The 14,183-nt window shown below is 43.3% G+C and overlaps 2 protein-coding genes across 2 annotated transcripts; both read right to left on the bottom strand.

Moving 5' to 3' along the window:
• Positions 1-104: 104 nt before the first annotated feature.
• Positions 105-8,238, bottom strand: slc5a2 (solute carrier family 5 member 2). The gene is made up of 15 exons (XM_044118821.1): positions 7,818-8,238; positions 7,645-7,716; positions 7,076-7,180; positions 6,558-6,617; positions 6,372-6,476; positions 6,190-6,295; positions 5,312-5,392; positions 4,792-5,021; positions 3,784-3,919; positions 3,025-3,132; positions 2,155-2,305; positions 999-1,167; positions 690-905; positions 489-624; positions 105-416 (listed from the first exon to the last, which is right to left on the bottom strand). The coding sequence occupies exons 1-15, from the start codon at positions 7,914-7,916 to the stop codon at positions 202-204; spliced, it is 1,989 nt and encodes a 662-aa protein (XP_043974756.1). The 5' UTR covers positions 7,917-8,238; the 3' UTR covers positions 105-201.
• A 985-nt stretch (positions 8,239-9,223) lies between these two features.
• Positions 9,224-14,182, bottom strand: si:dkey-260j18.2 (uncharacterized protein LOC325231 homolog). Its single transcript, XM_044118822.1, has 5 exons — positions 13,637-14,182; positions 13,243-13,396; positions 13,081-13,159; positions 12,023-12,250; positions 9,224-11,179 (listed from the first exon to the last, which is right to left on the bottom strand). Exons 2-5 carry the CDS (start codon positions 13,394-13,396, stop codon positions 9,682-9,684), a joined length of 1,959 nt encoding a protein of 652 aa, XP_043974757.1. The 5' UTR covers positions 13,637-14,182; the 3' UTR covers positions 9,224-9,681.
• Position 14,183: the final 1 nt, after the last annotated feature.

The following is a 14,183-nucleotide window of genomic DNA, read 5'->3' as shown; positions in this document are numbered from 1 at the left end:
TATATTTGTTGTAAAGTATATTTTTTGTTAACATCTGACCTTGCTTCCAAGAGTTTCAGAGCTCACTCTGGTGCAATAACAAAACACTGCCAGCAGATGGCGACAAGGTTTTATTTGAAGATTTACTCCAGTTCTGTAATCTGCAGCAGATGCGATCACACCGCAGCTACACCACCTTCAGCTCGGAACAAAATGATTCAGTCAAGCAAAGTATCCCCACATAAAAACTGCAACAGCCATCATGACCAGAGCGTTGGAGTCCACGGTGTGCTTCCACACTGCTTTCTCACTGATGTCGGGCATCTGAGGCTCTAGATCCTCGGCTGCTTCCTCATCTTGAACTTGTTGGTCTCCATTAAGTCCACAGAATCGACCAACCAGGCGACAGAGTCCAGACTTTTTATCATGCTCGGTTTCTAAAAGAAATAATGTATGTTTGTAATTGATTTTTTTTTTGTCTGTCTTTGTGTTACTTACTTATTGCCCACCTGTAACTACATTAGCCTTCTCTCTCATCCTCTCCTTCGCCTCCTTGCGGGCTCTTCTGGCTCTTTCTTCTTGCTCCCAGTCCAGATCCTCCCTCTTCTCTTTAGAGTGACGTAGACTGAATACCAGACGATGAAGCTGAGAGAAACAAAAGATTTTGTCATTTTCTGCAGCCTGACCCATCCTTTAAATTTCTCACTTACATGTTTATCCTCAATGGGCTCTGTGCAGAAGCTGACCAGAAGCACCAGCACTGATGTGCAGGTAAACAGGATGATGGCAAAGTGTAAGTAGTGGATGCCACACACCAGGAAAGGGCATTGAGAGGGGAAAATGCAGCTGCCGGTACCAAACCAGAATTCAGGCAACATCCGACACAAACCCATCGCCAGACCACCAACCAGGCCCCAGAAAGCTCCCTGCAGATTCAGGGGAGAGAAAAAAAACAACATTGTGTTTATGTTTAAAGAGTATGACTTGAAATAAACTAATATCAGAGTATCCTTTCTTACTGTTTCATTGACCCGTTTGACAAAAACAGCCAGCAGGAAGACGGAGGCAATGGGTGGAGACAGATAGCTGGAGACTGACTGGATGTAGTCAAACAGCTGACCGCTCTGCGCTGCCTGAACAATGGGGATCCAGCAGATGCTGATGGCCACAATACACAGAACCCAGACACTGAAGAGCAGAGGAACAGCATACAGTTGTATAGATGTAGGACCCTGCTATAGTATTTATATCCATCCATCTATCCATTTTCTAAACACTCTGGTCCCTAATGGGGTCGGGAGGGTTGCTGGTGCCCATCTCCAGCTGCGTCCAGGGCGAGAGGTGGGGTTCACCCTGGACAGGTCGCCAGTCTGTCGCAGGGCAGTATTTATAACCATGAGGTGTTTTTTTTGTTTGTTTTTTTCACAATTTGTACATTCATGCGTCTGTGTTCCTTAATGTTACACCACATCCTCAAGTCAATGCTCTGTAGAGCCATGGAGTTACAGCTGCAAGGAATCTGGATCCTTTTCATTAACTCTGGCCAGTTTCCCTGTCCCATGATGCTGCCACCACCATGTTTCATCTTGCACATCATGCGGAGAGTTTTCATCACAGTGAGCATTTTGCATTAAAAAATTTCAGTTTTGTTATCATCATTGAAAGCCAGGCATCGTTTTACCTTCCAGATCACTCAGGTCTTCTGTTTCTAGTCTACTCTGCATTCCCACAATGAAACATTTAGAAGCAGCATTCAATTTTTATTCTCCACTCATCCGAAACAAACTTCGAGATAACTGCATAACAGACAAAGCACTTTTAAATCAAGACTCAAAACACACCTGTTAAGAGTTGCCTTTGATTCATAACAACTGGAGCATTGATCAATATATTTGCTGTATATTTTCTTGATGACTTTGATGAAGAAATTTGACAAAATCTAATGTGTATTACTGCTTCATATTTGCTTACTGTATTATGTTATATGGCACCATATGGTGTACAAATAAAATTGACTTGACTTTTAAGTTCACAATTATGCTCCAATTGGTTAGTCTATGACCTCAAATCTTAAGCAAAAGAGAGCAGTATGTGTTCCCTAAGTGGAAAACTTAAAGGCACAACTTTGCAAGGCACTGTAACTGGGCTGCTGTTGTTCATATATGATCCATTTACCGGCCTACAACGATGAGCTCCGGCTCGGTGGCCTGTGGTCTGATGCGGGTCCAGATGTCCATGGTGAACAGGGTGCTGCTGCTGTTAAAGATGGATGCCAAAGAAGACATGAGAGCTGCCAGCATGACAGCCAGCATCAGCCCTCGCAGTCCTGGACAGAGACAGACGAACACTCAGGGTGAAACTTAAAAACGAAAACCTGGTGAGAATTTACGACCTGAAGTATGAACACAGTCATTGGAGCATAAAGGTCCTGGTCATTTCTGATGCGTTAAAGAATGTTCAACATGTGCAACTTTATAAAAACAAGCGCTGCACTCGAATTTTATTGTGGATTGTCTTAAACCTGTATCACTGTGGACAGTGACGCTGGAGTTCCAGTAGTTTCCACTTCAGGCTGAAGCCTTCCTGGTTTCTGGATTGTTCTAGAACATCCTCACTAATTGCTTTACATGTGACAGTCTGGGTCAGATAATGAATTGAATTGGACAGTAGATGTGTGGGAAACTACTCAAACATCCCAGAAACCCGGCTGTTCAAGAGAAGATTTGTGTGGAAGTGTGTGCAAACCTGGTGAAAAACTACAGGAAATGATTGACCTCTGTAATTACAAACAAAGGTTACTGTACCAAATATTAACATTGATTTTCACAGGTGTTCACATACTTAATTGCAGTAGTAGCACACAAATAAAATCATACATTGTGATTTTCTGATTCTTTATTAGATTATGAACATTTCAGACCCCTCCACGACTTCTAAGTGGGAGAACTTGCAAAGTCGCAGGGTGTTCAAATACTCATTTTCCTCACTGTAACATCCTTATAAAAGAATAGTGTATGTACTCTTCCAATCTGTATTCATTCTTACCACTGGGCATGACTGTAATCACCAGTTTAGGATAAGCTATGTTAGAGCAGCCCACTTCGGTTCCACAGACCTCCTTACAAATTTCTGGGACCACACAGCCAACCTCATCTACAAAGAGACAGAAACATGATTAGATTTATGCTTTATGTCTATAGCTGAGATGAAGTCATGTGTTTCATCAGCAAACTTCAGATGTTTTCTGGGACACTGGTTGTAAACCTTTATTTCACCAAGCAAATCCCCCTGAGATTAAAAATCTCCTTTAAAGGAGAATCCTGGTAGAGACTGGCAAGTAATGTAATGTAAGTTAGTAAAAAAGATTCCTCAAGTAAAACATTTACAGACAAATGATAACTTCTTAAAATCACCCAGAGCAGCCTTAAACCCCAGGAGTGCCAACAGCACCTTCAGCTTCATGTTTTTCTGGAACTGCTTCCAAGAAGACAAAGCACATTTATATTAAGACTGTGTACAGACTGAGCCCTGAGGAACTCCATCATGTACATGGAGACCTGTTGGTCAAACCACTGAAGAGTTTGTTCAGACAAGCCAATTGTGTGAACCCCCCCATAATAAAATTTTATGACTAACTGTACAGATAAAATAAAATAAAACTCCTAACTGGGAGTATTTTTATTTTCTCATCCCTTCAAAAAGTAAAGTCTGGCCTTACGGACTACTTTAGAGTCTGATTTTATAGACTGAATCCATTCAGACAGGTTTTTAGGGGTCTTGTGATCAGTTGCTTTGGCGACTTACTTGGGTAGAGGATCCTGCTGATCATGCCGGGGAACACCATGAGGAACATGGGAAGCAGTTTGAGGTATCCACACACAATGCAGCCAGCCTTCACATGGCTGAGACTACGAGCTGCCAGGCACCTCTGGACAATCACCTGGAGATGAGAACAAGCATGGACAAACATGGATTCCACCGATGGCTTTGTTACTGGGAAGTGAGAGAATAGGGGGTAAACAATTTCCAAAATGTATTTATGAATAAACATTCATTAATATCAGATGCTGAACATAAATTTTCAAGACTTTCCTCACGGTTTCCCCCAAAAAAACTTGCCCGGTGGTTGGGCCACTAGGGCAATCATTCATTCAGCGGCCTGCTGTGTTTTTGAGTTAAAAAATGTTTACAGTTGACAGGAGATTTGAAAATGCCGCTTGATAATTATGTGTTGTTGGAAGATTAATGCTTGAATACAGACTAATAAGTCTTGAAAAATGCAAACATTTTAAAAACCTAAAATAAATAAGCAAAGCTTAACCTGGTGGGGGCCCAAGGAAAGCCTGATGTCCGGCCAGGCTTAAAATACACTGGGGGAAACCTTGGGACTGTTACCTCTGCTAAAAACCAAACATCACGGCAAACCTCCCAAGATGGAAAGTAGATTCTTTTTTTTTCAGGCTTTTTTGCTGCCACAGTTTTCTGTGGTTATATTTTACAGTCTGTTCAGGATCAGATTACTTTAAAGTTTAACCACTCTGATCTGTAAAACCTAAGATCTAACAGAGGATGTAGTGTTTTTTTTTCCCCCCACATGATTAATTACCCTTAAGTGCTCATCCCTGAACTAATACATTCCACTGCCCTTTGCCCAAATCTTAAATCCAACAAATGTTTAACAGCAGAATGTGCTGCAGTGCATTAAAACCCCGAGGATGCATCATTGCTGCCTTTCCCTTCCATCTCTGGTTCTGCACATAGAGTTTGAAGAGACTTGGTTTGTTTCAGTTCAGCTCACATGGTGTTGCTCACCTGATCAGAGCACCAGTACCAGATCCCCCCTATCGTCATCCCGAACACCACACCAGGCCAGGGAAGGTCCCCCACAGTCGCGTCCCTAAGGAGGCTGAAGGCGTCCCGTCTCGGGGTGTAGCACTGGGAGGAGATGTTATAGCGCTGCGTGTCCAGGGAGGAGAAGTTACTCGGAATGGCAGAGTAGTATTTGGTAAGCAGGGCGCCGTAGCCGCCGATTTTAGCAAAGGCTGAAGATGACAGGTGGGGGAAGAGAATCCCAGAAAAGCCATCTTGGCGTCAGTTTGATTACAGATTTGATAGTGGTTGTTGCTCTCTCACAGTGTCAGGCTGTCCTAACTGAAAGTGTGAATCATCTGTTTAATCAGAACAAACTGTTGATAGCCACTTTGCAAACATTTCTGTGTTTGTCTTCATTCTGAACCAGGATGCATTTTCTACGCTATGAACAATGTGTTCACCTTCTTATTTGCAGAAACCAGAAAGAACACAGATGAGACCCATGAATGTTTTTACTCACAGAAGCCAGTAAGGACGAAAGCCCCAGCGATGATGACAAACGTCTGAAAAGTGTCTGTGTACATTAGGGCTGCGAGGCCACCTGGGAACCATGCATAATGAAACAATTTAGAAAATTATAGAGAATTGGGGTGTGCTGTGGTGGCGCAGGGGGTTAGTTAGCACGCCCCATGCTTGGAGGCCCCAGCCCTCGACGCAGATGTCGCGGGTTCGACTCCCGGTCCCGACGACCCTTGCCGCATGTCTTCTGCCCTCCCTCCTGTCTGCCTACTGTCACAAAAATACGAGCCACCAGCGCCACAAAAACTCTTCGGAGAAAAAAAGAAGAAAATTACAGAGACTTGAAGATAGACGATAAAACGTTGAAGCCGTTTGTTATCAGACGCTCAACAAAATGCAAGAAGTATGGACAATTCTTATCATATTTAGTAAAATGAATGAATCCCACTGTTAATTTTTTTATAGCAAAATCAAGTAGTTATGTTATCTTCATATGTTATAAAAAAAAAAGCTGCATAGATCAAACATAACTTAAAAGGAAGTTGATTTTGCAATTTGACGCCTGGAAAATGGTCTCTGTCTCTTTAAGAAGCTCCTGCTCTTTCCGTCATTATGCAGTGTAAGATGAGCTCAGATGTAACTCCACCAGGTGAATCGCTGCCACTGGAGAATCAGGGATTCCTCAAACATGCATGAAAGAATCAAAGCAACACTCCAGGTATGTTTGTGATGAAGGAATAGTATTATAATACGAATTTTGCATAATACCTGTCCCTTTGTTTTTTTTTCTACAATTCGCAGTGTGAGATAATGTTGCTGAAAGATTTCACACATCTCTTCTAGGGGAAGAATAAATTGAAAACCACACTGCTATATTACCTGTGACAGTGTACAAGGCTGTGATTAACAGAAGCGCGATGACAGACACATAAATATTCCAGCCTAACGCCTGCTGGATAAACACAGCTCCAGAAAACATATCCACCTGGAGGGAAGAAACAGACGGATCAGAGTAAGCAACACAATATGTGGAGTTTTACTCACCGGACAGCTTGACTCACTGAGATCTTGGTGAAAATGTAAAGGAAGAGAGAGATAACAGACAGGTAGAGGCTGATCCTGGCCCCGCCGAACCTCTTCTTCAGGTACTGAGGCATCGTGATCACCTTTGGGGGAATTTCAGTCCATCACAGCATTGAACGGCGGGGTCATTCTGAGCAAATGAGAGCACAGACTGAATGTCTTACCCCGGCTGTGAGGTAGACGGGTACGAACAACCAGCCCAGCAGCAACACGATGAACAGAGCCTGATAAAATAAAGCACAAAATAATATGTAGCCCCAACTCACATGACTCTGCTGTACTGGCTTCACCAAGCAAAGAAACCCTGATGATTATTAGGATTTTATGTGATAGATCAAAACTAAGTAGGGTATCAATAAATGAAAAGAAAATGACTCGTGACTTTCTATATTTTCTGTAAATAAAAGATCCCTGTCAAAGGTGAAAGCAACCAAATCCACACATACACGCATGATGATGGTTTAAACCAACATTATATGTTTTTTTTTGGGTGGGGGTTGCCTTTTCAATTAACAGTTCTACACTATTTTGTGTTGGTAAATCACACAAAATCCCAATAAAAAAAAGATTACAGTACTCCAAAGTGTTTTATTGACAAAATGTAAAAACATTTCAGAGGTGTGAAGACTTTTTTAATCTGCATGTTGTGCAGCGTCCGCATGTTTTCAGCTACACTGCTTACGTTCCACTCGAAGCCTCCCACAGCGATGCCCCCCGCTGCCCCGGTTCCTGCCAGGCCCACAAAATGGCCGCTCCCAATATTACTGGCAAACAGGGACGCACCAACCTGCAACACAAACGCACCCAGCACCGCTAGGATTCATGGGAATGCAATAAGACAACAGTAGGAACAAAATCTTTTCTTTTAGGAAAATAATTCAAAGATATACTTCAAATAATTCTGTGTTCATGAACAGTGTAAAATACCACAAATTTTGTTTTCACAGAACTTATCCTGAACAAAATACAAAGAAGTTTCTGCGGTTAAAAAAACAAAACAATAAAAAACCCCAGAAACTTCACACAAAAGGCAACATCTAAAAATGGAAATCAGTTTGTGCAACTTGGTAAAAACAACAATTGGCATTCATAAAGAAACCTTGAGATGTTCTTTAGAATCACAAGATTGGACACCTTACACTAAAATCATCCCTCAGCACCTCTGTGCTGCAATTCTTCCTTATTTTTCTAACAAACCAGCTCATATTACTTTTGATCAAAGGTCAAGGTACCGTTGCCTTCTAGACTCACCGACCACCAAGCCATTGACCGTCCTGCCAGGAAATATCCTCCCACCGTCCCACGATTGGTCCGAAGCATGGACTACAGCACACAGAGAGGTCAAAAGTTTTCATGCTTATACCCACTTTATCCATTTCTTCCCTAACTTCATAATCATCAGGCACATTGTCTGAAAAACCCACCCAAACGCCAACGCCGATGACCATCAGGAAGTATCCAGCGATGACAGCAATGTCGGCAGGGTTGTTGATGGTCACGTTTTCTGATGAGGGTTCCGCCATCGCTCCTTTTAGTCAAACCTGAAACTTTTCTCAGTTCTCACAACATCTGCAGCTTCAAGTGAAGCCTGCTGGGTTTCAGGCACGTTGATGTAATGAAAAAGCTGGGTAGAACGGTTCAGGTTGGTCAGTTAAACTGGGAACTTTGATCAGATGGGGTAATATGCAGATTCAGCAGTTTGTTTATTAGAGTAATTATTAACACCAAACCATGAAAAAAAGTCAACAGGCAATCTGTTGTTTTTGAATACTTTTTATAGCCCTCTTAACATTTTATGTCACATCAGCTCCTTACCGTTGCCCATTGGTAGAAAATAAAGGTGAAAGGTGGATGTTTTTTTTTTTTTGTGCTTTGAAAGCAATTTTACCAACATTGACTTGCCTCAATACCTATTTCCTCTTCTAGTCATCAAGAAATTCTGTTTGTTTTTACAAAAAGTAGGCTGGTCCTTTAATTGGATAATGCCACTCCTTCTAAATGAAAGCTACTAAGAAGCTGTTTGGATCATAAATACTATGTAGACCAGATGCTTACTAAGAACACAGAGTGCTGGGGAAAAAAGTTTCCATACTTGTGACCATGGATGTTATATTTGTTTTATGCTTTTAAAATGCATGACTGCATTTGCCCCCTTCTTGATGTCTTCGCTATTTGCTCTGTTGTCGCACTTAAATATTTCACATGAGGAAAAAACATATTCAGTAGCTTATCAGAGGAAACAAACTGCTGTTTCCAAAGGATGATTTCAAACCCACCTGGTTTGAAAAGTTACAATTGCAGCCCTTGTTAAATCAAGAACTAGGAAGGTCTTAGTGCTGTGAATGAATCTCGTGTACGTGCTACTCAATGTGCTAATGCCAGAGAAAAAACTGTTTATCCACCTTCATCAGTGGTCATGCTAACTAGTTTGGACATTGGAGCTGTAGTGTAGCAGACAGCAAAAGAGTGTTCATGAGCCTGATTGACAGCACTAAGACCCTCCTTCTGGCTCTGATTGGTTGTTTCTGACAGAGCATTGTATTTCTGAAAATGCCAGAAGGACTACAGGGAGGGTGCAGAGAAGCTCAATTTTTCACAAATTATTTGCCCCATTTTATACTGTCAGAACACAGTGACAATTTTAACAAATGTTTTAAATAAATATTGTTTAGAAAAAATACATACTGCAGCTTTAAAGGATGCTAAACTCATTGCAAGCCCAAATGTAGCTGTTCTACATCATACACACCCAAACTCTACTAATGCAAATATTCATTTGAATTGAATGTTGTCATCTGAATTAACAAAGGGCAAGAAAATGTGCTGAATGTCATATTTTCCTATGAAGTTTATTTGTGTAGCCCTTAACTGCAGTGTCACCACACATCACAGGCCCAGATAGGACATAAGATCAGTTTTAAAACATCATAAAACATTTCAGTTTCTAAACAACGCAATGAGATACAGAAAATTCACAGCATTAGTGATTTTTAAATAGCTTCAAAAAATATAACAAGAGCAAAAAGCCAAAAATGTCACATTTTCTTCTTTGAAAGGAATTTATTCCTTTGATAAATGGTGAACTAGGAAACATTCAGGTACCCAACTCTCCTCTTTGACTATGAGAGATAATCCCTTTTATAGGATCTAATCTGTTATAGGCCTGCATGGTGGCTGCACACGTGTAGAAAAGTAGATATTCTGCTTTAAATTAATTAAAACAACAACATTGCATGAGATCATTAAGCAGCCAAAGAAAGGCTGCCTCTGCAGGGGTTTTCTGTTGAGTTAGTCGTTGGGCTTCTTGCAGTTTTCTTTGGCTAGTCTCAGTCTGGACAGGATGTGCTTTTTGGGGAATTTAAGAGTGGTACACCCAAACTGGCTGACCCCTCCAGTCTCTCCGGGAAGTTTTTCCCGCCTCTGCACCCAGCTGCGCCAGCCAGGCTTCCAGCAGTACACGCTGTCGTAGAAACGCGAGCCGTTTTCTCCCCCCAGCACATAAATCCTCCTCTTCCACCGAGCAACGCCCCCTGCGGCTATCCGCCGTGGCAAACCGGGGAAGACGACAGGACTCGGAGCCCGGTCACTTCCACCGCAGGCGACCCCCCGTTGCTCTGCGCTGACCATCACCCCTCCCCCTGTCACCTCCCTTTCTACCCCCGTCCCCCTCCCTTCTCTGAAGAACAGGACGCGACCAGTTGCATCTAAAGTCTCCAGGTTGGTGTAATTCCCATCCAGGAACTTGGTGGTATCCCTCATGTATCCTCCGATAGCGCAGACTCCTCCTCTCACCGCCACACCACCAGCGAGGCATGTGGTGCCGGAGTCCAGCGCTACCCGTGTCCAGCAGTCGGTCAAGGTGTGATAAATGAGAACACCTGAGTGCACCACCGCCCTGTTCTGTTCAAGCGTGGTCCCGCCTAGGAGGTAAAGGCGTCCACGCAGAGCCGCGCAGGCGAATGCTCGCAGAGGGAGCGGGAGTCGCGGCCCAGGACCCCACTGCAGCGAAGTCAGATCCAGTGCTTCACTGGAGTCCAATAGGGCGGAGCGGTTACAGCCACCCAAGGCATAGAGCGACTCGCCGCAGCCCAGCAGGCCAAGCATGGCGCGGGGTTGGCCCATCGCAGGCCTTTCTATCCATCTGTCCAATATGGCGTCATACTCGTGCACGGCGGCAGAGACAGAGCCGGTCCGGAGGATCCCCCCGGCTACAAACAACCTGTCCCCCACCGCCGTGCACCCCGGGCTCACCAGAGAACACAGAGCCGCTAACTTCTCCCACTTCCCTGTCCGAGGGTCGAAGCAGTCCACAGTATACTCCTTCAGAGCCACGTTCTCATCTTCACGAGGTGTCAGATCCACACAGACGATTTTTTTCTCAAACATGCCTTCCCTTGGTCTCAGAGGGCCCCCCAGGCCCTCTCCAGCAGCAGCGGGCCCCAGCTCCTGGCTCAGCCGTCGGCTCTCCTCCTGGGACAGCAGTCCCGGGCGCAGGTGGTGCAGCAGAGCCGGCATGTGGGCGTAGCGATCCAAAGGCTGATGCTCCGCCCAGCGGCGAGCCGCGTCGTAAACCTCGGCCTCGGAGTCCACTCCGAGGCGGTCGGAGCTCAGCAGGCTGCCCAGGGTGCCGTGGTCGAGCAGCAGGAAGTCCTTCTGCCGCGCAACCCGGGGGAAGTGCTGTGCGACCAGTCGCAGGGAGGCGCGCAGCAGCAGCTGGTCGTGATGCGAGCGAGCCAGCGAATACATGCCGAGGCAGTTCTCCACTGAGAGGTGCTCGAACAGAAACCTGGAGAGATTAAAAGGAGGATGGTGAAACCACTGGATGACACCAACACACAATGCCTTCAACATTCGACAGATTTTTTTTTAAAAACTTTTTTTTCTTTTCATTGATACCATTCATACATTTATTATGCCCTTAATAATAGTGGAAATGCAAGGCACACTTATGCAGCCCAAGATTGTATGGACTCCAATTACACATGCATATTTGTAAATGAATAAATAAATGATCCAAACATTTAGGTCCAGTAAGACAGGTACAACAGAAACCAATCACATTTCAAAACATCAACAATTTTATTTAATCTTATTTATCAGGGTCACACCTTTTATATTTTACTGGAATTTTTAGTGATTCTCCAACAAAAATCTCAATAAAATACAGATGTGAAATACTCCATTTTATTATTATTATTATTATTATTATTTTATTAAAAGGGGTGGTATTTTGTATTTTTCAGAAACACAGTGACATTTTATAACACAATCAAGTAAATGTTACCTTCAGTTGTTATAAAAATGCTGCATCAAATATGACATAAAAGAAATATGATAATTTGAAATTTGGCCTCTGTGTCTTTAAGAAGCCTCTGCTCTTTCTGACACTCCGATTCAGCACGTCATCACAAAAATGCTTCTAATTATGCTATTTACAACTGTTCTTACGAGCATTGGACTAACAACTAGTTTGTATGATGAACCAGCAGACATGCCGTTGCACCAGGTGTTTGTGGAAATAACATTATGACATGATAGAAAGCTTTAAAAAAAAGTCTATTTCACATAATACTGCACCCCTTTCAAAAGCTAAAGCATAAAAACCTGAACCATAGAGGTTCAACCCTACCTGGAGCACAGGTCCTGGAGGGGCATGACCTGAAGCCGGTTGGCAGCCACAAACAAGTCCTCGGCCGTCTCCAGAGAGAGACCCGCCTCACCGGTGTAAACAAACTGGATGACAGTCTCCATGACAGACGGCGTCACTTCCTCCAGACGGATCTCGTTGAGGCGGGACTCCACCAGAGGGCTGGTGAACATTGCCCGGAAGTATGGACTCACAGCTGCTAACAGGACTCTGAGACGCAGAGGGACAGAGGACATGTCCATACTCGTCACAAACAATATGCTTTGGTTGGACTTAGTAATTATTATTTCTTATTACATCAATTTACCACCAGGTGTGGGTGATTATTATGATTTCTAAGGTATGATAAACCATAAGCTTTTGATTATTTCATGTGTTTTGCATCACAAAAGCAACAATATTTTCTATTGTTGCTGAACACAATAAAACATTGATTTTTACACTTGGAAATTTGCTATTTCAATAATTTTCTAAATTTGTATTGTGATTTGAATTAATAATGTTATTAGTCATAATGGAATTATTGCTATGCATTTTTATGTCTGTGAAAAATGCATAGACATTTTTCTGATTGGCTACAAATCAAATTAAACTGGCTGCATGCTGTGATACCAAGACAATTCAACATGTTGAATATCCTCAATTTGAAGTTGGAGTGGTCCCAATCATGTGGACTAGATTACTCTTAACACACCACACACAGAAGCAACATCTCCTGAGGTTATGTTTAATGCCATCACAATGTGGTGTGCTTTTGACTGTTATATCATTATTAAAATTTTGTGACGTGAACCAGACATTAGTATCTACACCATGACTGCATGATTTTCAGAATTGTAAATATTTCAATAATGTATTCCATTACTGAGCTTCTATTTCATACAACCAAGTGAAAGTCTTCTTTGAGCCAGCTGACAGACAGTGTGCAGCAGCAACAAGTACACAAAGCACAGCTTTTAAGATACCTTGATACTAGTAACTGACCCATGCCTAGTTGCAATAGTGACCCACAGCACTATAAAGCAATTACCCAACTGCACCTGTGACACATGAACTTTTTTCCTTCAACAAGCAATGTAACATCACACAGCTGCTGAGCATCCAGGAGCTGTTTTAACCCTAAAACACAGAAAGAGACTAAAATTAGAACATAGGCAGGAATGGGAGGAGAGACAGACAGGCAAAGACAGAGACCTCCTCACCATGGGTAATGTAGTCCCCCAGTGGGGTGGTGCTGTCATCTGGGAAGTCCTCCTCCTCTGAGTCGCTGTCTGAGAGAGGCTCCCCTCCTCCCCCGTCCCCGTCCTGCCATGGCTGGGGACGCCAGGTGACTGTGCCCCCCCGCACAGCGTTCATCTAAGGAACAGATACATGAAATGAAAACGTGGCCTTCTGCTAAAAAGAACGGGGAAAAAAATGATCACTTTAAATATTTTTTCTGGGATAAAATTAATGACTGATTTTTTTACATTCATGTACAGGTAGGTTCATATTGATTTTTCCAGCTTCTATGTTTATTTTTTATTAAATTCTGGGTGTGAAAGAGTTGAAAACCAAGCTCCAAAGGTAGCAACGGTTTACTACTGCTTTATGTACCTTTGCTCTCCTTCTTGTTTCCACCGTGAAAGCTGGCTGGGCCTCTCTCAGCAGAAAAAATAAGAAGTCCGTTTGGAGCAGACAAACTGTGAAAAAGCAACCGGGTTGTTAATGGAAACCTGGGAGCATTTGAATTTCCTCCGTCCTCCGGGCTCAACCGAATTGCTCGTCCCCCGGCCTGTAATGCAGCCTCGTTAGGCTAGTTTCTGCTCATGGAGCCCGGTGAAACACCATCCCTACCTACAGACCGACAGGGTAACCTCACAAGGAAACTATTGGAGTCTTATCTAAATATGCATATTTGCAACGCATATCTGTTTACTGAAACAGAGAGCCACCAACACGCTCAGCTGGAGGGTGCAGCGGTAAAAAGTGGAGTTGTTGTGACCAGAAACCGAGCCCGGACTTGAGCTTCCGTCGGCCGCTCTTGTCATGTCTGAACCGGATTACCGCAACGTTCGATTGTCGCTCACTCTGATTGGCCGAGTTTGCCTCGTGACAATTGTTTGCTGATGATCCGTTTCCTGTCGAATAGAAAAAGTTATAA

Source organism: Gambusia affinis, linkage group LG06 (assembly GCF_019740435.1).
Source record: "Gambusia affinis linkage group LG06, SWU_Gaff_1.0, whole genome shotgun sequence".
Classification (NCBI taxonomy): Eukaryota; Metazoa; Chordata; class Actinopteri; order Cyprinodontiformes; family Poeciliidae; genus Gambusia; species Gambusia affinis.
The sequence above is the reverse complement of the archived record's forward strand: the minus strand, read 5'-3'. Positions and strand labels throughout refer to the sequence as shown.